Source organism: Falco cherrug, chromosome W (genome assembly GCF_023634085.1).
Source record: "Falco cherrug isolate bFalChe1 chromosome W, bFalChe1.pri, whole genome shotgun sequence".
NCBI classification, from domain to species: Eukaryota; Metazoa; Chordata; class Aves; order Falconiformes; family Falconidae; genus Falco; species Falco cherrug.
Window position 1 is genome coordinate 2,107,968 of NC_073719.1, and position 22,934 is coordinate 2,130,901.

Below are 22,934 nucleotides of genomic sequence, written 5' to 3' on the forward strand. Positions count from 1 at the left end.
TTTTAAGGTGCACTACAGTGACTTTATCCCCCTCTACAGTACACAAAAGTTTTGACCAGGCAGGACCAGCTCGGGTAGCAGATCCTCTGGTATTAACCAACCAGGTAGCCTTTGCTAGATGTTTATCCCAATGCTTGAAAGTTCCACCACCCATTGCTTTCAGTGTAGACTTTAACAGTCAGTTACATCATTCAGTTTTCCCAGAGGCTGGTGCATGATAGGGGATGTGATATACCCACTCAATACCATGTTCTTTGGCCCAAGTGTCTATGAGGTTGTTTTGGAAATGAGTTCCATTGTCTGACTCATTTCTTTCTGGGGTGCCATGTCACCACAAGACCTGTCTTTTAAGGCCCAGGATAGTGTTCTGGGCAGTGGCATGGGGCACAGGGTATGCTTCCGGCCATCTGGTGGTTGCTTCCACCATTATTATTACATGGTGCTTGCCTCGGCAGGTCTGTGGGTGTGATATAGTCAGTTTTCCAGGCCTCCCCATATTCTTATTTCAGCCATTTTCCTCCATACCACAGAAGCTTTAACCACTTGGCTTGCTTAATTGCAGTGCATGTTTCACATTCATGGATAACCTGTGAAATAGTGTCCATGGTTAAATCCACCCCTTGGTCTAAGGCCCATTTATATGTTGTATCTCATCCTTGATGACCTGAAGTGTCATGTGCCCACCGAGCTACAAATAATTCACCTTTATGCTGCCAATCCAAATCTACTTGAGCCACTTCAATCTTGGCTGCTTGATCTACCTGCTGGTTGTTTAAATGTTCCTCAGTGGCCCGACTCTTGGGTACGTGAGCATCTACATGATGTACGTTTACAACCAGGTTCTCCAACCGAGTGGAACTATCTTGCCATAATGCAGCAGCCCAGATGGATTTACCTCTGTGTTGGTAATTACTCTGCTTGTATTGCTGTAACCAACCCCACAGGGCATTGGACACCATACATGAGTCAGTATAAAGTATTAGCCACTTTTCTCGTTCAGCAACATCTAAAGACAGCTGGATAGCTTTCACTTCTGCAAACTGGCTCAATTCACCTTCTCCTTCAGCAGTTTCTGCGACTTGTCGTAAGGGGCTCCATACAGCTGCCTCCCACCTCCAATGCTTTCCTACAATACAGCAGGACCCATCAGTAAATGGGGCATATTGCTTCTCGTGTTCCAATGGTTTGTTATACAATGGGGCTTCTTCAGCACGTGTCACCTCTTCCTCTGGTGACATCCCAAAATCTTTGCCTTCTGGCCAGTCCATAATAATTTAAAAAATTCCTGGATGATTGGGATTTCCTATCCGAGCTCGTTGTGTAATCAGTGCAATCCACTTAATCCACGTAGCATCAGTTGTGTGATGTGTAGAGGAAACCCTCCCTTTAAACATCCAGCCCAGCACTGGCAAGCGGGGCACCAGGAGGAGCTGAGCTTCAGTACCAATCACTTCCAAAGCAGCTTGAACCCCTTCATAAGCTGCCAATATCTCTTTTCCAGTTGGAGTATAGTGGGCCTCAGATCCTCTATATCCCTGACTCCAAAAACCCAAGGGTCAGGTCGCCCTTGAGTCTCCCCTGGTGCTTTCTGCCAGAGGCTCCAGGTTGGGCCATTCTCCCCAGCTGCAGTGTAGAGCACATTCTTTACATCTTGTCCATTCCGAACTGGCCCAAGTGCCACTGCTTGAACTATCTCCCGTTTAATTTGTTCAAAGGCTTGTTGTTGCTCAGGGCGCCATTTAAATTCATTCTTCTTTCGGGTTTACGTGATAAAGAGGGTTTACAATCATACTGTAGTTTGGAATGTGCATTCTCCAAAAACCAACGACACCTAAGAAAGCCTGAGTTTCTTTCTTATTAGTTGGTGGGGACATCACTGGTATTTTGTTGATCACAGCCATTGGGATTTCACAACATCCATCATGCCATTTTATTCCCATAAACTGGATCTCCTGTGCAGATCCCTTGACTTTACTTTGTTTTATGGCAAAACCAGCTTTCAGAAGGATTTTGATAATTTTCTCCCCTTCCCCAAAAACTTCTTCAGCTGTATTGCCCCATACGATGATGTCATCAATGTACTACAGACGTTCCAGAGCTCCACCCTGTTCTAGTGTGGCCTGGATCAGTCCATGGCAGATGGTAGGGCTGTGTTTCCACCCCTGGGGCAGTCAATTCCAGGTGTATTGGACACCCCTTCAAGTGAAGGCAAACTGTGGCCTGCACTCTGCAGCCAAAGGGATTGAGAAAAACACATTTGCAATATCAATAGTGGCATACCACTTGGCTGCCTTTGATTCCAGTTCATATTGAAGGTCTGGCATGTCTGGTACAGCAGCACTCCATGGCGGCGTGGCTTCATTCAGGTCCCAATAGTCCACTGTTAGTCTCCATTCTCCATTAGATTTTTGCACTGGCCATATGGGGCTATTAAAGGTTGAACAGGTTCTGCTGATCACCCCTTGGTTCTCCAGTCAATGAATCAGCTCCTGGATGGGAATCAGGGAGTCTCGGTTGGTGCGGTATTGCTGCCGGTGCACTGTGGTAGTAGCAATAGGCACCTGCTGTTCCTCAACTTTCAGTAACCCCACCACAAATGGGTCTTCTGAAAGACCAGGCAAAGTAGACAGCTGCTTAATTTCCTCTGTTTCCAGAGCAGCTATACCAAAAGCCCACCGATACCCTTTTGGATCCTTGAAATATCCTCTCCTAAGACAGACTATGCTAAGGATACATGAAGCTTCTGGGCCAGTCACAATGGGATGTTTTTGCCACTCATTCCCAGTCAAGCTTATTTCAGCCTCCAATACAGTTAGCTGTTGGGATCCACCTGTAACTCCAGAACTACTAATGGGTTCTACCCCCTTATAGCTTGATGGCATTAATGTACACTGTTACCAGTATATACTAGAGCTTTATATTCCTGTGGGTCTGATATTCTAGGCCATCTTATCCACGCAATCAAGTAAACCCAGTTATCCCTGTCCTCCACCTGGGTGGAGGCAGGGTCCCTCTAATACTGGTTGTAGGATTCTCCACCAGGGAGGCAAGTTGTGAGAAGGAAATGTAGCGTGGAGTGGTTCCGCTCACTTATGTCTTGCCAGAATGGGTTAGAAATCATTTTCACAGGATCAAGAGTAAAGTCAGCTGTATCATTCTGTCTGAAAAACTGTCCTCTGGAGACTGGAGCAGCAACATTCCTGGAAGACTCTTTATTTGTGATTGGCTTTCCTTGTAGTTCACGCACTTGTGCCTCCAGAAATGAGGTAGGTTTTCCATCCCACCTCCTCATGTCCTGTCCATGGTCTTTCAGATAAAACCACAGAGTACCTCGTGGTGTGTATCTCCTACTTTCTTCTCCCAAACAGAAGGGTGTCTACGGTCAATATCTGAGATGCGAGTCTGTATTGGTGGAGATTCTTGTTAAGCTGGTGGACCAGTTTCTATATAGCTGAGATGAGGGAGGTAGAGACACTATCTTCATAGTCTTGGAGATGATGAATTGTTTCATCCATTGTTGGTGGTGCAGTGTCTGACCAACCCATTACTGCCAATGATTTGGCATATGCTGATGGTGCCCTTTGTACCATATTCCACCACATCGGTCATGTGCATTGGGCTTCATCAGGATCTATGGGTGACTGTGGATCGTTCAGGTTATAATAGATCATCTCTTTCACATCTAATTCCCTCAAGTACTGAATACCCTTCTCTATTGCAGTCCACTTGGTTGGGTGACATGTAATACCCTCCTTGTAGGGATACCTTTCCTTCATGCTTAACAGAAGTCACTTCCAGAGGCTGATGATTTGCTCTCCAATTGCCCTGTCAATGCCCCTTTGTCTAGCAAGTGATCCCAGCTGCTTGGTTTCCCTACCCTCCAAGTCTATACTATGAGCCCCATTATCCCAGCGTAGAAGCAACCAGGTGATAATGTGTTCACCTGGTTGATGGGCATAATCTTTCTGCATATCTTGTAGCTCATTCAGAGATAGGGATCGAGAGGTTATCTCTTGTTTGCCTTCTCCATCTTGTTCACGTGATGGGCCTACTCCTTCATCCTCCTTTACCAAACGAGCTGCTTTCCGTTTCCATTTCCTTTTATCTACAGGGGCCACTAACACTGACGCCAGTCGGTCTTCTGCATCACTCACTTCAGGGGCCAAAGTAGCTGGAATGCCTGCCACAGGGGCTAGAGTAGCTGCAGCGCCGGCTGCGGGGGCTGGAGCGGCCGCAGCGGCTGGAGCAGGGGCTGGAGCAGCCACAGAGCCTGTCACAGGAGCTGGAGTGGCCGCGGAGGGTGGCTGGAGCGGCTGCAGCAGCTGCTGCAGGGGTGGTGCAGTAGTTACAGTTTGTCGCTTAGAATTCCACCAATTCCAGGACATGAAAACCGCATTCAGTATTCCTATCACTAGGTTCAGGACTGACACTATGGAGCTTCAAGTGGATCAAAGATACTCAAGAGTCTCCTAAAATCCTATGTTTCATTAATTAGCCTTGAGGGGAAGGGGGAGGCGTAGACCCCACCCACAGGACAACTCTCTGGGAAAACAGCCAAAGGTACAGTTGTTGGCATTCCCCCACATGGGCCACCAGACACGCAGAGGCGACAACACCGAGTGCACAAACCAAATTAGTTTCATAACCAATGAGCCCATCATATTACAGATTAGTACTATATAGTACAACACTAAAATAACTTTAGCCCAGGTCCCAATATGAACAAACAACACAAAAGAGAGCACGTGCTGTAAATAAACAAGACAATTCAATCCTGGGATCATGGGCAGCAAATTCAAAAGCAGATAAGCCAGCATTGTAGCCAATTATTATTAATTTAATACAATGAATACTGCAAACAATTTAATCTAACACAGTCTAATTAGACCTGTTGTTATCTCAACCCTTTGAGCCCCACTTTGGGCACCAAAAAGGACTGTCATGGTTTAACCCCAGCTGGCAACAAAGCACCACACAGCCACTTGCTCACTCCCCCCCCACCCAGAGGGATGGGGAGGAGAATCAGAAAGAAATGTAAAACTTGAGGGTTGAGATAAGAACAATTTAATAATTTAAACAGAATAAAAAGGTGAGAGAAACAATAATAACAATAATAATAACAATTATAATGGAAAGGTGGGGGAAAAGGTTAAAATCCAAAGGAAAAGGGAGAAAGGAGAACAAGTGATGCACAGTACAACTGCTCACCATGCGCTGACTGATGCCCAGCCAGTCCCCGAGCAACAATCCCCCCCCCAGCTAACCCTCCAAGTTTATATACCAAGCATGATGTCCCATGGTATGGAATACCTCTTCGGCTGGTTTAGGTCAGCTGCCCTGGCTGTGTCCCTTCCCAGTCTTGTGCTCCTCCACCACGCTGGCTGGCAAGACCCAAGAAACTGAAAAATTCTTGACTTGGTATAAACACTATCCAGCAACAACTAAAAACATCAGTTCCATTATCAACATTGTTCTCACATCATAGCCAAAACACAGCATTGTACTAGCTACTAGAAGAAAGTTAAATCCATCTTGGCTGAAACCAGGACATAAGGCAACAACTTTTACAGAGAGAATATTAATGACAGCCTGGAAGATTGAATTTTGGATGTAACTATGAACTGAGCTGGTGGCCTCAGTTGTTCACCCACCAAGGTCCTTTCCTTCCTTCCTGATGCTCTCAGCCTCTTGCAAAGGTCCAGATCAAAAGACCTGAAATATTGCATGGGAAAAAATCAATGTCAGCTGGATCCCACACTACCAAATCTGTGTTAGTTGAATGGTTTGCATGAGCCAGTGTGCACCTGGCTAATTTCCTTGTGTGTCTCCTTTTCTCTCCTGTCCTGCAGGGAGCCTCTTCAAGCCTTGTGGTGAAGTTTGCAGATACAGACAAGGAGCGTACAATGAGACGCATGCAGCAAATGGCAGGACAAATGGGTATGTTCAACCCCATGGCCATCCAGTTTGGAGCATATGGCGCCTATGCACAGGCAGTAAGTATAGACACTGGCTCTGTGCATGTTCACAGGAACATTGGGGGTAGCACCTAGAATGGCATAGAGAACACATGAGCAGAGGAACAACTGAGCAGAGGAGAAACCAGTGATTCTCCATTAAACCAGTTAAACAATGGTAGCAAAGTGATCCACGCCATCTCAGGATGAGATGAGACAACATTGTAGGAGATAACATCTCCCTCAGAGATGCAATACGTGCTTCTAGCAGTAATCAAACTATGGTCATGTGTGTACTCATGCAAGACGCTTCCTATGGGATCTAAGCTGTTGCTGTCAAATCCAAACACAACTAGTATTTGAGTTTTAGATAAAACAGGCCCTGAATTCAGCTCATCCTAGTTCTCTGTCCCATGTCAGCACCATCTGGTGCTAGAGAAGGTTTGTGGCCCTCCTCTGCTAGAGGCCACACAGACTGAGCTGAACAGGGGAGATGGCTCTCTGCTCCATTTGGCCAGGCCCCTACTGCCCTATGCATCATTGTGGGTGTCTTTGGAGTGGTCGCTGGATAAAATGGCAGCTGCTGATGGAAATGCTTTTACATTCATGAAAGCATGCTAGATAATACTAAAATGGACAAGCAGACATATGTACACATACGGTCCTGGCTCCCCAAAACAGTATGATTTAAGCACATCTGGAAAATGCATCAGCTATTTAAACACTGATGCCCAGTCTAACTTAAGGTATCCTACTTACATACCAAACCTGGACCCTGGACCCCTGAGACAGTGTTACTGTACTGGGAACTGGGCTCCTGATGTAGCCCTGAAATGGATGACTCTGGCATAACTACCTTTCCTTAGGTAGTTTTTCCCAATTAACAATCCTTTTCCCAATTAACAATTCTTTTCCTAATTAACAAGGACCTACAAGACAAGATCAGGTTTGGGAACTTGGTCTCTCTGCCAGATATTTCAGAGGAAGGTAGAGATGATCCCTCCAGCAGGCAGACAAAATAATGCCTGGTGATGTTGGCTGCCTTCTCTGGAGCAGATGAAACAGGAAGATTTGCAGGCAGTGACACTGCATCTAGGTGCTTCATCCATTTGGTGGTAAAATGTGGTCCTCTTGTACTCTGTCCTGGATTTGTGTGCAAGAGGGAAGTGTCATTAATCCCACTTTTCAGGAGTAACATCCTCCTGAATGAGAGAGACTGAATGACTTACCTTAGGTAATACAGGGCCAACTCAGAAATCACACTCCAGTGTACGCATATGCCCTCCAGCACATTGACCGCAAGGCTCTGTTTTTTCCCCTGCCTATTTACCTCTCATGTTTTGGCACTATGGACTTCCCATCATAACCACATGTTCATTTTTTTTTTACTTGAGGGTCTAGAAATTTCTGTCCTCCACTGAGGTCATGTGCATCACTAAACACTTGGTACAACCTAGCCTACCCCTTGTATGGGCCAAGTACAGTCACAAGGACATGCTCTTAGAGCTCCACAGAAGTTCTCCCACTCCTGGTGCTATTCTGGATTTTTTTATTCTCTCCCCACTGGACAAATTCCATTTTTCACTTCTTCATTTTCATTACCAGTTAAAGAGAATCTCTACCTCTTCCTTGGTCCCCTGCTCCCCTCCTCACATGACAGAAGAGCTTTCCCCTCCCCATCCCAGTTGTGTTTAACTGTGTTTCTGGCCGGGGAAGGCTGCAGGAAGAGGAAAAGAGACAGTAAATCACATCTGAGCCCAGGCCAGTAGCCAGCAGCCTGGCAGGGGATGCAGCATGTGTGTCACCACATACCAGAGGTGTTAACAGGAGGCAACCCATGTGTAACTGAGGGCAAACATCTGCAGAGGTTATCAGGCAGGAGATGTGTCTCCAATGTTATGCTACAGGCATTGATCAGGCAGAAGAGAGGTGGTAAAGACACCACTGTCCTGATGCTCTGGACCAAAAACTCATTTTGGTGTTGTGGTTTAATCCCAGCCAGCAACTAAGAACCATGCAGCCGCTTCTTCACTCCTCCTCCCTGACCAGAGGGATGGGGAGGAGAATTGGAAAAAGGTAAAACTCAAGGGTTGAGATAAGAATAATTTAATAAATGAAAATAAAATGAAATATAATAATAATAGTAGTAGTAGTAGTAGTAGTAATGAAAAGGAAAGAGAGGGAGAAAGGAATAAAATCCAAGATGAAAAACCCCAAACAAGTGATGCACAATACAATTGCTCACCACCTGCTGACCGATGCCCAGCCAGTCCCTGAGTAGTGATCAGCATGCCCAACCAACCCCCCAGTTTATATACTCAGCATAACATTCTATGGTATGGAATATCCCTTTGGCTAGTTCGGGTCAGCTGTCCTGGCAGTGTCTCCTTCTAATTTCTTGTGCCCCCCCCAGCCCTCTCACTGGCAGGGCCTGAGAAACTGAAAAGTCCCTGACTTAGTATAAACATTACCTAGCAACAACTAAAAACATCAGTGTGCTATCAACATTGTTCTCATACTAAACCCAAAACATAGCATTGTACCAGGTACTGAGAAGAAAAATAACTCTGTCCTGACCAAAACCAGGACACTTGGCTACATAATTTTTAATCTGGAGTAATTCTTCTAATTGCCATGATAATAGAGTCAGCACAGGTTTATACTGATATAAGGCAGGATGAGGACTGCACCTTTACACCACAAAGTTCCCTCCATTATTTTCCCTTTAGATAATACAGGACATTATGAGGGCATGTACTTGAGTGAAGCATGTACTTGAGTGAAGATTTCTTTGAAGGAAGAGTGAAAAGAATTTCTGGGTCTGCTCCCGCTTCACTTGAAACCAATGAATTTTTTTTCTTATTAATTTCTGTGAAAGCAGAATTGGATGCATCTCCCCCCCCCCCCCCCCCCCCCCCCCCCCCCCCCCGCTAAATATGCTTATAAGGGCAAAAGAATAAGTTTTAGATCTTGACCCATTGGATATGACAAGCTGGTGGCACCAATTACCCTGGGGACTTCAAAGCTATCTAAATGATGGGATCACATTTCCATGTGGCACCCATACACCCAGAGCATGCTCAGATGCTGTCTCTCAATCAGCCTCCTTATCTGTGTCTCTCCCTATCTATCTAGTTCATCTCACAGTCTCACACAAAAGGCTCTGTGAGTTCCCTCCATCCTGATTAATCCACCTTGGACTGCTGGCTCATAGATATCAGGGTGATTGGCACCTCAAATGCCAGCAGGAGATGGAGAGATCGAGGGGGAGAGGGAAAAGGGGGCAGTTTTATTCAGCCTGAACTGAAGTTCAAGAGCTAAGGCAAGTCAAGAGGAGGGAAGGTGAAACAGTGAAAATGCAAGGGCAGGGAAGCGATGACAGCAGATGCCACAGTCACCAGCAATTTGTGTGACCTTCAGTGAATCATTTGACCACTGGTCTCATTTCCCCATGTACAAATAAAGTTTATGATCAGATTTATTTTTCCTTCTCCCTCAGGGACACAGCTCTTTCTTGTGCTGTCTCTCTGTGGGTTCTAACATAGGTCTATGATGGTAATAGAAGTTTAAGAACACAGTGCTTAGCAGTAAGGCCAAGACTAGTTTGAGACACTGGGTTCTCAGATTTGTACTTATCACCTGTCCTCCCAGCTATCCCACTGCAGTCCAAGCTTGACTAATGTCTCCATATAAGAGTTCCCAAGCAGTTCCATGAGAGCTGTATAATCAACAATTTCTAATGATCTATTTCCATGGAGGATGTTGCCAGGTCTCCTAGGCAGCACTTGCTTGATGAATTCCCCCCGGGAGAGGCATCATGCATATCACCAGGACTGCATTAGCTCTTGCAAAAAAAGGTCTCCATGCATCATGGTGGCCAGTGCAGCAGAAACCCACACAGTGTGGCTGTTTGAGAGATTAGTGGGCAGGTATGGATTTGCAAACCAAGAAGCACTACTGGGGAGAGGCAGCGAGGATCTCAGTCCATCAGTGTTTGACTGATAATGTTGCCACCAGGAGTGCTTTGGGCTCCAGCGCCTCTTTAAGTTATCTCCTTTGCAGCTCAGCAAATGGCCACGTCACAGTTCACTCCTTGCTGCTGCTCACTGCCAAGCCACTCAATCTCATTTTACGCAACTTTAATCTTGATAGCAGCGATGGCCTTACATTGGCTAAGCAACTAGTTTTTGGGTTCAGCAACCATATGGCCTCAGCTCCAGAGGCCAAACAAAATCAGGAAGCAAAGAGGGCCCTCCTGTGTGTGGTTTTGCCTCCCCTCCTCATGTGTCACCTGCAAGCAGACCAGACAAAGCTTGGCAATAACTTTGTGTGCTGTTTCAGTGACAAAGTCACATCAGACCCACCTCACTTCCTTTGTATGCAGCTCAAGGGAAGTCAGGTTTCATGGTTCCCTAAAGCTCCCAGAGTGCCTATACTAATTTGTTTCAGGGGTTTTTCTTTTGAGCAATATCTTCCCATATTCATTTAGGCTCCCCTTTTATGGGGCAATTATGTATTTTAGTTCACACATGTATAGGCATGAGCCCTTTTTGTTGTCAGGTTCCTGTGGCTCCACATGAGCTGGCTATTAGTAGCTGTTTCCACAGTCTTAGCCAAGGCCAGCTTGAGGTATAGATCTGAACTCAGCCTGGAGAGAGGGAAACTGATGCTAGGTGATGCCACCTTTGATTTGCTGCCAGTGGAGAATGAACCTGCAGGCACACACTCCAGCTCAGAGCAGCACAGCATACCTCCTTAGAGACTGGTAAGTGGTGAGGTGGCCAAGACATAAATCACAAGATCACAAGCAGTAAAAATCAAACCAGACTATGAATGGTGGTAGTATAGTCCTGGCCCAAATAAGCAACAGTGGCAAAAGTCCCTGCAGGTTTTCTTTCTATGAAGAAAGTGGCAAGTAGTTAGCAGTGGTCTCATGCCACTGCTGCCCCACCATGCAGATATGGAAACGTGCACAGATCAAAAAGGGTTGGGAAGATGGGAAAATGCAGAAGAGCAAAGCAATAACAAAGGATGGAGCCTTGGAAAGTGACAGATACTGTATAAATTATTTAATTTTTAATTTTTTTAAAATAAGATTAAAGTCATAAATCAATTTTGCATTAAAAATGGAGTGGAAGTCTTAGCCATGGTCTTCGGGCCAAATTCCAGCCACGGGACTGATTGCATCCTGCAGCAGGGGACAAGCATAGAATTAGTGAGTAAAAACAGACAGATGGGGACAGAGGCAACATAGGCAATGGTAACATTTGCTCTCTGGCCTGGAGCGAGTTCTTTCCTGTCAGTAAATCCCAGCTTCCCTCACTCTGAAAAAGTACAAATGGCTGCAGCTTCTGAACTGCAGACAATAACTGCAACAAATATGGACACATTCAGTACAGCAAAGCTCTCAGCCATCATAAGTGGTCACCTTGGGAAGTTAGGGCAGCAGTGACTACTATGCTGACCATAAAAGTCTAGGTGCGCTCTGTCTGAACTCCTGTGGAGATGAAAGGACATTTCTGCTAAATGATCTGAGGTAGTACTGAAGGGAAGAATCGCTTCTTCCAATATTTATTCAATTCATACTGTGAAATTATTTTGGAAAGATACTTAAAAAATTCAGCTAGCCCTATGAAATCAGGGAAAATTTACTGAATATAGACTATCTTTGCATATAATTATTATATTTAAATGACCAAAATGGAACAGTAAATTCAGTAAATACTACCTTTTATGCAAATCACTTGTTTTGATCTGTTCCAGAAGAGGAATCTATTTTTAATCCATAGTACTTTTGTAGTAGGGCTAATACCATATTTCTGATCATCAGCTCCTTGGTAATTCAGAACTAAAGAACACTCAGATTTGGACTGTATATACTTTTTTTCTAGGTTTTGTTTTTTTTTACAGTTCTCAGGAAATTAGAAATTCAAATCATTGTGTTTCAAGCTTTGGAAAGAAACATGAATCCAGGTGTTGCACATTAGTTTTTTTAAACCTTAATTAAATTTAAATTTTATTTTCAAAGCAGAAATTTCTGTTTCCAATAAGTCATTAAAAAATGTCTGACAGATCATTCTGATTTTTTTCAGAATCTTGTTTGTTTGAAAGCTTGGGAGATATTTTTGGTTTTATTTCCCAAAGGCCAGTTAGGTAAAACAGACATGAATTTCTCATTTCTGTGATTTTACCAAATATGACTCCTTTTACTGCTTTACTTATCTCTTCCTATCACAGGGATACCATGAGGATTAATTAGCTAAGTGTTTGTATAGATCATTAGAGGTGGGAAGCGTGGGATGCTGTTATTACTTTTATTATTATTACTGAATGAAGAATATGAAAAGTCAAACAAAACACCATGTGGTTCAGAGACAAAGGTAGAAAATAGCACTGGAAAAAACCTTAAAGGTCATCATATCATTCAGCGTAAGCCTTCTCCAAGGGCAATGATCATGTTATTTCAAAAAGAGGGCATCAGAAATAAACCTTCTCTCTCTCCTCTTCCACTTCTTCAGTTTCATATGTATTTATTTTGGGGGCTGGATAAAGTAAGCTGTAGCATTATTTTCATTTCTAGCAGGAGTTTTTGGCCTTGAGTAAGTAACTTCACCTCTCTGTGCACCTGTTCCTTCTGTAAAAAAAAGGATAAAATTTCCTTTCCTTGAGTGCAGTAACACAACCCTGCCATCTAACAGCCACGTGATGCCAGAGGCGGCTGTCCCATTCCCAATCTCACCTCTGGCCACATGTCCTCACCCCATATCACTAGATTGACAGTGACCATATAGGGAGCCGCTTCTGGAAGGAAAACAGGCAGTAAGTGCAGCATTTCTGTGCTATACAGTTAACACTACTGGTATTGTTTCTGACTGGCTGCTTGGCAGCATCAGGTATTCATCTATCCTGGTGCAAAGGTAGCAGCAAGACGTGGAGAGGGAGATGTGCATTGGCAAGCTCTTGCTTTGGCTCAGGCATGCTGCAAAACTAAATCCTTTGCTGGTTTTTTGTCTTAATCTCCCATGCTAGGATAGGATGGATAAACCTGTGGAGGTGCCTATCCATCCATTGATGACAGAGCTGGCTGAAGTTTATCTACCTATATTTGAGGTAGCAAAAGGTGTGTGAACTGAATCCTCCCATTGCTCACTGTTGACCAGCCATCACTTCCACCTCTCCCCATGTTTTGAATGACCTTACCAGTTCTCTAGCCTTGGGATGGAGACTTGGGATGGGCTGATAGCTCTTGAGGTGCTGTCCATGGACATGAACAAATTTGGAAGCATTTCCTGGTCTCCTCAAAAGACAAGTATTTGAGCAATTATAATGTCGAGGTTGGAGGAAAGAGGGAAAAATATAAAATCAGATGGGATAAAGCTCTAAATGCTCAGGCAAAGATCATGCCAAGGATGTAAGAGAAGCAAAAGAAAATACATCCTTTCAGCTGAGGAAGGTAAAAGCTCCTCTCTGTCCCCTTGAATCAGTCTCAGATAATAAGGCTGCTGCCTTTCTGATTAGTGCTCTGTGGCCCCAGCCCAACAGGACAAATCTGCATTTCAAAAGACATATTTTGAAGTACACATCTCGCAGGGGCCCTGCTGCTATTGATTTGCCTCTGGTGAGGTCACTGCTTCATATTCTACAGCTTTATTAACTGGGACCATACACTGGGCTTCTTTCATAGTGGATGGGACATTTGTCTTTGGGGGGAGCTGGGGAAGAAGTGGGCTGACTTTTATTTGAACTCACTTGGGAATGTTCCAGAGGTTTGTTTTTTTTTTATAAGGGAGACTGGTGACCTTTACAGGACTTGCCCTCCTTTTGTAAAATACCCTGTAGCTACTTGGAGGGGGAAAGAGGTAGGTCTATGTTGTCACCTTCTTTCAAGGTGATCAAGCTCCTGTCCTCCCACCCCTGTGATGCCACTGCACTCAGCTGGGCTGTGACCATCAGCTGCTAGGCTGGGAAGGAAAGTCCCCTTCCCCTTGAACCTATACCCTTGAGCACTTCTGACCTGTAAGATATGAGCATAAATGGGAAATGTGACAGCAGAAGGGTGGCAGGAGTGTTGCCAAGGGTTGTGATGTCCAGATATGGTTGGGGTCTCCCCTCTAGCCAAGGAAGCAAAGCCAGTTAGCTTGGGCATGTGGCTGTGTTCAGGTATGGGATGGTATACTCCTAGCTCTGGAGAAGACCCTGTTTTACCCCACAGGCTGGCTGTGAAGGCTGCAGCAAGGTGTACATTCTCTGGGTAATGAGGTAGAGGAACACTGTGCGTATCACCATGCCAGGGGGGTTTCCAGGTCTCCAGGGCATCATGGCAATCCCCAGAGCACTGAGCATAACAGAAATGGGGTGACAGCACCCTGCAGAAGCAATTGAGCCTAATTTCACAAATCAAAGGCTAGGACCTTAATTACTACCTTATTTTTATTGCATTAACTTTTTAACCCTAAGCTAAATTTAACCTCTTTGCTTCTCAGATTCTTAACAGTCTCTGTGGGAGTATGGCCATGTTACCGAAATCTCGGAATGAAGAACTTATCGACACCAATGTGATGTAGATAAGCAGACACTTCTTTATTGACGGCCGGGTGCGTGAGTGAGTCCTCTCACGATCAACGCACACCAGGTCCCAAAATCAGATTCCATATATAGAACTTATTCATACATATTCATTAAATATTCATACATAATCATAACATCTCCCATAAATCATTAACATATTCTCCTCCCATATCCGATTCTGCGCAATAAAGCTTAGAAAGATCTAGAAATGGGTCTGGGGTACGATTTGGGTAGGTGGTATATGAGTCGGTGGTCGCGATCTCCCCCTGCCGGAATTACCTTTTACTAAAGTTCACAGTTTCTTGGCAGGTAACTACAAGCTGTTCCAGTCGACTCTCCTGTTTCCATTAATCCTACATTCTGACATCTCAATATACTTTCTATATACAGAAGACTAGTTAGATACAAAGAAACCTTTCAAACCCTAAATTATTACTTAAGTTTCAACAATGATTCCAACCCATTCTTCTGGCCTTAGTACAAAATGTACAAAGGGTCTCACAACTGCTTTTACTAAATAATCATAACTTTCTTCAAAATATATTTTTATCCTCCTATATTTCTATTCTATAAAATAACCCTATAAAATAAGATAATCAAACAAATAAAATCAATTGATTTCAACTTTTTAACAAATCGACAACAGCCAGATTTAACCAAATGTTTCACTGAAAGCCACCAGACTTTAGGCCGCAGACCCTACACCTTCAGCACTAATCAGCAGATTAGGATCATCTTGTTCTTATAAGGAGAGAGAAAATACCTGCTTCTTTCTGAAGATCTATGACAGAAATGCATAAAATACATTATTGCAAAAAGAGGCGTGCATGTAGCCAAGGTATAGTCTACAAATATGCATCTTCCAGTGCAAATTTATAAGCCTTCTGAATAGACAAGAAATCACACTCAGGTTACCCAGTTTGCAAACCAGGAGGAGCACCTGCCATTGTGGAGTTAACTCTGAACAGCTTAGAGACATCCATAAGCAGGAGAATAATTTGCATAAGACATAAATAATGTCACAAGTGATTGCCTAGCTCTGCTGAGTGCAAAATGGAGATTGTCTTTAGAGTAACACAATCATTTGTACTACCATTGGCAACATGGTATCTTTTAGATAGAACCCTGTTTCTCTTGCAGCACAGGTGAAACACAAACAAAAAAGGATTAACACTTTTCTTTTAAATTGTTGGGAACCAAGTTCCAATAATATGCGCCGAGGGCTAAGTAAGGGGTGGGAATGATTTCATCTGTGTTGGTATGTGCAGCTGAACTGATCACCTGGGGCTCCACTTACAGTCAATAGGGAGAAAGCGAGCTGCAATTCATCTGCTCAGAGGCATTCAGGTACAGAAGGGAGAGATGAATCTTGGCTTAGACTCCTCTGCCCATTATCACATCAACTGTAACAGGTGACCAGCTCAGAAGAACACACACACACACACACACCGTTTGCTGAATCTGACAATGGGAAATGCCAAAAACATAGTCCCCTGCCTTCCCTAGAAGGTCTCTGGTACAAATAGCAGGCTGTTATCTGCTAGCCAGACTGACCATGGACACACATGACCAACCGCACATCACTGTGTTTTGGAGTGGGGTTTGTTCGTGCAGTTCTGGTCAGCTTTGGAGGAGCACAGAGAAAATTCAGCAAAGGCCAGAGTGGGCCTATTCCCAGCCCTTGCAACTGTGTTCATCTCAGAGAGATGCTACTTTGATCAGCAGCACTAAACAGAGCCTATAGGTACAGATCTTGGCCATCATTTCTGCAACCAGCAGTTATATCTTCAGCTGTCCCCAGGTGAAGATACCCAGCACAGAAAATAAGATATGGGTCAGCACACCTAGTGCTGGTATTAATCCAGTGTTAAAGATGGATGGATTCCCCCTTCCTCATTCACTTCATTGGCATACTTACTAAAATCACCTGTTCAGTGCCTTCTCTGGAGAATAAACTCAAATGATGCCTAGAAACAAATATACTCCTCAAAGGGGAATCAGCATTGTACTATAATAGAAAAGACTGTCTAATCACTCCATCAGTAATTACAAAGAAGAAAATATCACTAATTCAAGTGTAAAAAGTGTCTTATGCAAGGTATAATAAAAAAGGTTAATTAACAAAGGGAAAGACACCAGCTTGCCACCAATCTGCTTTAGGCTACAAAAAAATAATAGTACTCAACTGTAGCATGGCACTTTTCATCTGTAGATCTGAAGGCACTCCTACATGGGGAGGCAGGTATCTTGTGTCCCATTTTATCACTGGAGAAAGCAAGGGAAGTTTACACAACTTATCCACAGTTATATTGCAGGTCTGTGGCAGAGGATCCTTTACTTTTGTCTCTTCACAAATAGTGACAACAAAAGTTTCAGCATTTGAATGAGAGTGGTGATTTCAAGGACCTGTTATAGTGTGTATGTGTATGAACAGCTAATTTAGTTGATATTTCAGTATTCAACCAAACAATAGGCAACAGACTATGCAATTGCCATGACATTTGGGGTCTCCCTAATATTGAGAAGAGTGTCCCACGTGCTTAAATAACAGTATCAGAGTATAATTTCCTGATGGGCAAGAGAGTGAAATCACAGAGAGCAGCAAAACAGTGGTACTCATTCTGGAGACAGTAAAGATATGAGTCACTGCTAAAATCACTACAGAAAAAGTTTCCTTCTCCACTATTATCATCAAGTCACGCATTGCTAGAGGCTGGGGAATGAACAAAGTGAGGTTTTGCTCATTCTATTTCCCTTCACAGTTTAAGTATTCTACCAGCAGTCACTATTGGGGGTCAGATACAGATTCAGACATACCTCGTCTGGCTCTTTGTACAGCTCAAGGGAAGGAGACAAGAGGCAGCTACATCCAAATTGTCTTCTTCACACCAGGAACATTTTACAAGCCCAGTGCACACACACTGTACAAATGAACTGCATTGTCTGTGTACTAAGCTCAGAGCATAAAATAATGATAGCAAAGACTGGTTTTAATGTAAGAAGCATTTCCAGCATGCATAACCATTCACTACCCTTCTGCTCCAAAATTCTTACCCCCAAATGCCTGTAAAAATATCCCAGGTTCCTTGTTTGTGCCTTTTGTAGATGTGTTAAAAGAAGCAGCACTTTGATCACTTTGTGGGAAAAAAAATAATTAAGGATGTCATCCCAGATCTAAACTACAGGGAAGGGATTTTCCCGCTACATAGCATTAATCTTGCTAAAGTAGGCAAGCTCCCTTCCATCATATAGCTCTTCCAGGAGTCTCTGCTTGGCTGCATTGGAAAATTGGAAATAGGTGCTATAATCTGGTTAGAAGGTTTGGTCATGGATTTGCTCAGTGCCCACCGGAGGCCTCCCAGCAGCATAAGAAAAAACGTTTTTGTCACTGACAGATTAAAACAAATCATTTTATCCCCAGAGAACTAGCTAAGCTAAGGGATTCCCTCTCCCCACCACTGCACATACACTGGTCTTCCATCAGCAGCCACCAGAGTTTTGCTACAAGCAACATAAGCCATGAAACCTCTCTGCTCAGGAATGTATAAAGTCTTTCCTCTGCCTTTCTCATCAGGGAAGGGCCAGGGAGTCAGAGGGCTTAGTTCAACTCATGGGAGAGCTCCACATTGGGGAACACATGAGGGGGTGAGGACCATAAAGACCCCACAAGATACAATGATGCACTTTGCTTCCGGCCCCTATAGTGAGAAGATGGGCCAAGGCTGGGAGGTGCCACACGCATGGTGAGCTGACATCTCAAAACAGAGGGATGCTTCACACCCTCACCGGTTTCCCATCCTGCTGCCAGTGCTGCGGGCTGACCTGCCAGTGACTACATGATATTTTTCCCCTGCTCTCTTTGTTCCAGCTGATGCAGCAGCAAGCTGCGATCATGGCATCGGTGGCACAGGGTGGCTACCTGAACCCCATGGCAGCCTTTGCCGCAGCCCAGATGCAGCAGATGGCGGCTCTGAACATGAATGGCCTGGCGGCTGCCCCCTTAACACCAACCTCAGGTAAGGAGCTTGGGGGGTGGAGAGGGCAAATGGCAGGAAAATCTGGCCACATCCTGGGGATACCTGGCAGGACATATTAGCTGACAGATTCTCTCTCAGTTGGTGTTTACTGAAATGCTGGTCTTGCTGGTGAGGGCCACCAGAAGTGAGGAGGGGAACTGACCAGATCCTTCTGTGGTCTGGGAGAAGGCAAAAGGGGCAGGGAAAGGCTATTACTGCCTCTGCCAGGGCTGGGGCCAGCTGGGGATCAGCATCTGTATCATTAAATAGTTATAAGGGAAAAATTAAAGGGCTCAACAGCAGTGTGCTGTTGGGCTAGGTGTGTCTCTCGCTGCATGACATTTCCTGGTGGATTAGGAGAGAGCAAGAGGGCTGAGACTCACCAGAGCCAGGACGCAATGGGCTTGTTGGGGAGGAAGGAAGGGGCTGGCAGGGAAGGCACTGGAAAGGGCTCTCAACCATGACCCTTCCCTCTCAGCCTTATCCCTTATATAACTTTCCTTTAGCTCTGAGCATCTTCCAAATGGCACAAAACATTCCCCATTGACCTACACTGGTGCATATAGACACCCAAGGGAAGGGGAAGGGTTGTTCAGTGCTGGCACTGTCACAGCCAGGCTGGTCCAAAGACAAACAAAATAAAGTTTGCAGTGAAATGCAATATCATTAATGAGATGAGCTATGTCTTTGGGACACATAAGCCTTTTTGCTACTGTGTAATAGGACAAGAGGTACTCATGGAAGACTTCTGGTGAAACCTGGAATGCAAGTATTTGGTGAGAGGTTTCCTGGCTGCTGGAGCAGAAACAGTAAAGGGCTGCCAGGATCTGGCAAAGCTCTAAGGGGTCACAAGAATCACATGATTCAGGGGGCAGATAATTAAGCTGAGTTGAAACAGGACTGGCTTTCCTGGGGCTTGAAAGACAAGGAAATCTTTAGGGCAGGAACAAGTCAGGGAATCATCAGGTACTCATGCAGTGGCATGTGGCCTAATGTAGGGAAGTAGGGCAGAAGGGAAAGTGGGGCCAAACTGCAAGAGCAAAGAAGTGAGAATTTGGAGAGCTTTGCAATAATACCACTGACTCTGGTAAGGGAGCAGAGGACTCAAGGATGCATCTTCAGAAGACCATTCCTAAGGGACAGGTTAGGATAGAAGGGTCCTGGGGTGATGCTGGTTGTTCCTTTGAGAGTCACTGGGGATGGGACTGTGTTCAGAAAGACATGTCATACCAATGCCCTTGTGTGAGCCTTGAAGCTTCAAGCTGGCCTGGAGGGCACCAGCTTGAGAAGAGTTTGGGGTGAGCTATGTCTGAGCCAGCTCTGGTGCAGGCAGTGCTGGGCAGAGCAGGATCTGGGACTCCTGCAAAGCAGAGCAGTAAGAGAGGAAAGGGGCAGCTTCATTGCCGAACAAGGAGAGGTCTACACCAGCCCTGGAGCAGGAAAGGGTGTCTGACAAAGCATCCAGGAAAGATGCCTCATGGCTGACAAACACTGGATGGCAGGGGGATAAGGCACTGCAGCAGCTAAGGCTTGAGGGACATTCCTAATAAATTGAATTTTGCTACCCTCTGTCTGCCAAAAAAACCCTCCCCATGCACACAGAGCTTAGCATCTCTTTGCAATCTGTAGCTGGGAATAATGTCACCAGCTACTGGATCAGATACCTATCTTTTCCTTTGCTTGTATTAGAGTATGAGAGGGGAATAAGGGAGAGACAGACAGATGTCATTCTACACAAACTTATGGAGAGCCACGGAAAAGCACTTGACTCAAAATCTTATACCACACATTTTGGAATATATGACTATACAACAATAAATGTATAAAACCCAAGTCAATGGGGCTACTGCAAATCCAAATAGAAAAGTGGCTTAATTTTACGTACAATCTTTAAACCCACTGCTGGAAAGATTATCATACTTGCTTTAGCTATATTTGTCTTTTGTTGGTAAGAGCAGAGAGATTGTCAAACAATGACTTCTTGGAATTTAAATGCTCTCAGGGCCTAGAAAGCTGAATCCAGGCTCTGGTATGTGATGGCCCCACCACAAAAGAGCAGAAGCTCTTTTGCATATAAATAAGTCTTGAGAATGAGCGAGTTATGAAAGGTGCGTAAATACCAGTACAACAGCCAAATTCTGTGCCAGCCATGATATCCAGCACATGAAAAATATCCCAGCCCTTCTTCTGTGTAAGCTCTGCTCTTCTTCTGATATTCCTTTTGGGGACTGTTAAACTCTTATTGTCAGAATATAGGAGAGGAAAGCTCATGATTTTTATAGGCTTTCCAGAGCACCCATGACTGATCATTATTGAAAATAAGATGCTGGTTTAGATGATCCCTTGATCTCTTTCATGGTGGCAGATTTTGCACTCTCCTTATGACATATTTTCAGTCATGAAGCCTATGCACTTTGGCATTATAACAGATTTATCTTGAATAAGTAGCTTCCTTCATGAAAACCCTCTGTAATGGGTGGAAATTGCCATTGACAATTATTCCTTGGGTGAAATGTTTAGACTTTGAAATGACTCCTAATATTACTACACCACTCACAAAGCTTGTAATAAGATGCATAGAAAATATTTCACATAATGTCTGAGCAAGCAAGCCTACAACACTAGCAGTGATTTTTGAGTAGCCAGGAGATATCTGAAGCCTAATGTGAATTCTCCTGCTGGCTTTTGTTAGCATTCAGAAAGCCAAATGGAAAATGATCATACTGCTTCATAGCAGGATTTAGTGTCATTGAAATATATCTTTGTTCTGGCTTGGAATGAAAAATGAAATATTTCAAAGTTCTTTGGAAAATAGGCATTAGGAAAAGTGTTTGGAACATTAAAAAAAAAGGTTTTGATCTTTCCTAAGAAAAAGAAAATTTGTGCTAGAAAAAGGACACTGGTAACCCTTGAGGCTTTAGAGGCATTGGCTGAGCATAGTGCGTCTGTGCTACTATCTTCAGGTCTCTTGGGTTCTCACCTCCCTGTCAGTCTAAACCTGCTTCTCCTGTGCTCTTAATCCAGCTGGTTTTCTGTGCATCCTGCCTCTAGGAGAGTGGGTTCCTCAGGACATGGCCATGAGTTCATTCATGGTCATGAGTTGCATGGGACCTGGGAAGTTAAAGGCTTTTGGATCCAGGAAAAACTAATAGACATTATGCCAATTTTACTCCAACTACAGATCTCAACTCTTTGGGGGGGGGAGGTGATTCATTATAAGAAGATTAAAGAATTGCAATGAATATGCCTAAGCTTCCTTAGACATGCACAAAATAGCAAGCACAAATCCCTTGCTGCAATTTTAGAAAAAATTACTTACATTGTCTATGCAAAGGAGATCCAGAAAAGCAACTGGAATTTTAACTACCCCTTGTGATTTCCAAGCTGATGGCATGTGCTAAGAGCATTGCCTTTGGACTTCAGTTGCCACCACTGGCTCCCTGTACCTCCACAGAAGACACTTTTAAAGGCCAACTTCATTAAATAATGAAAGTGGAACCAGCAGCTTGTCTGCTCAGGTTATAAGAAAAGAGCTGAAATATTGCCTATTTTTTTGGCTACTCAAATCAGAACATGTTAAAACATCTCATGCATCTACATTGGCTATCTTTAAAGCACCAACACAGATTTCAGCAGTCATTAAAGTCTGTTATTGCACTAACTAATTATGGAATGCTACTGTGCTGAAGAAAATTTCTGCAATTGGTTTAAAAAGAGGGTACTGCAAAAATGGTGCTTTTAATCAGTAGTATACCTTGACACAGAAAGATATTGCTGAAGATAATTTAACTTCCCACCACAGAAGACAAGAGAAAAATATTATTTCATTCTTATTCAAAATTAATTTTTGGTCTCCAAAAACAAACTGAATATGTAGCAAGAAGCACAGACTGCCCAGCCACTTTAAACATACATAGGAGGACACAATGAGGTAGCAAAGGGATTTAATTCTCCCCTCAGATAATTAGAATCATAGAATAATAGAATCATAGAATCATTTAGGTTGGAAAAGACCTTTGAGAACATCAAGTCCAATCGTTAACCCAGGACTGCCAAGTTCATCACTAAACCATGTACCTAGGAACCACATCTACAGGTTTTTTACACACCTCCAGGGATGGTGATTCCACCACCTCCCTGGGAAGCCTGTTCCAATGCTTGACCACCCTTTCAGTGAAGAATTTTTTCCTAATATCCAGTCTAAACCTCCCCTGGCATAACATGAGGCCATTTCCTCTTGTCCTGTCGCTAGCTATCTGGGAGAAGAGATGGACACCCACCTCGCTACAACCTTCTTTCAGGTAGTTGCAGAGATCAATAAGTTCCCCCCTGAACCTCCTCCTCTCCAGGGTAAACAACCCCAGTTCCCTCAGCCACTCCTCATAAGACTTGTGCT

The 22,934-nt window shown here is 44.1% G+C and overlaps 1 protein-coding gene across 11 annotated transcripts in view; it reads left to right on the forward strand.

The window, feature by feature from the left end:
* Window positions 1–22,934, forward strand: part of LOC129734524 (CUGBP Elav-like family member 4) — a 342,020-nt gene that overhangs the window by 218,943 nt on the left and 100,143 nt on the right. For all 11 annotated transcript variants that reach the window (XM_055698108.1, XM_055698111.1, XM_055698116.1 and 8 more), the window contains 2 exons: window positions 5,850–5,993; window positions 18,391–18,538. In XM_055698108.1, coding sequence (XP_055554083.1) covers window positions 5,850–5,993; window positions 18,391–18,538 — 292 coding nt within the window. The remainder of the gene's footprint in view (window positions 1–5,849; window positions 5,994–18,390; window positions 18,539–22,934) is intronic.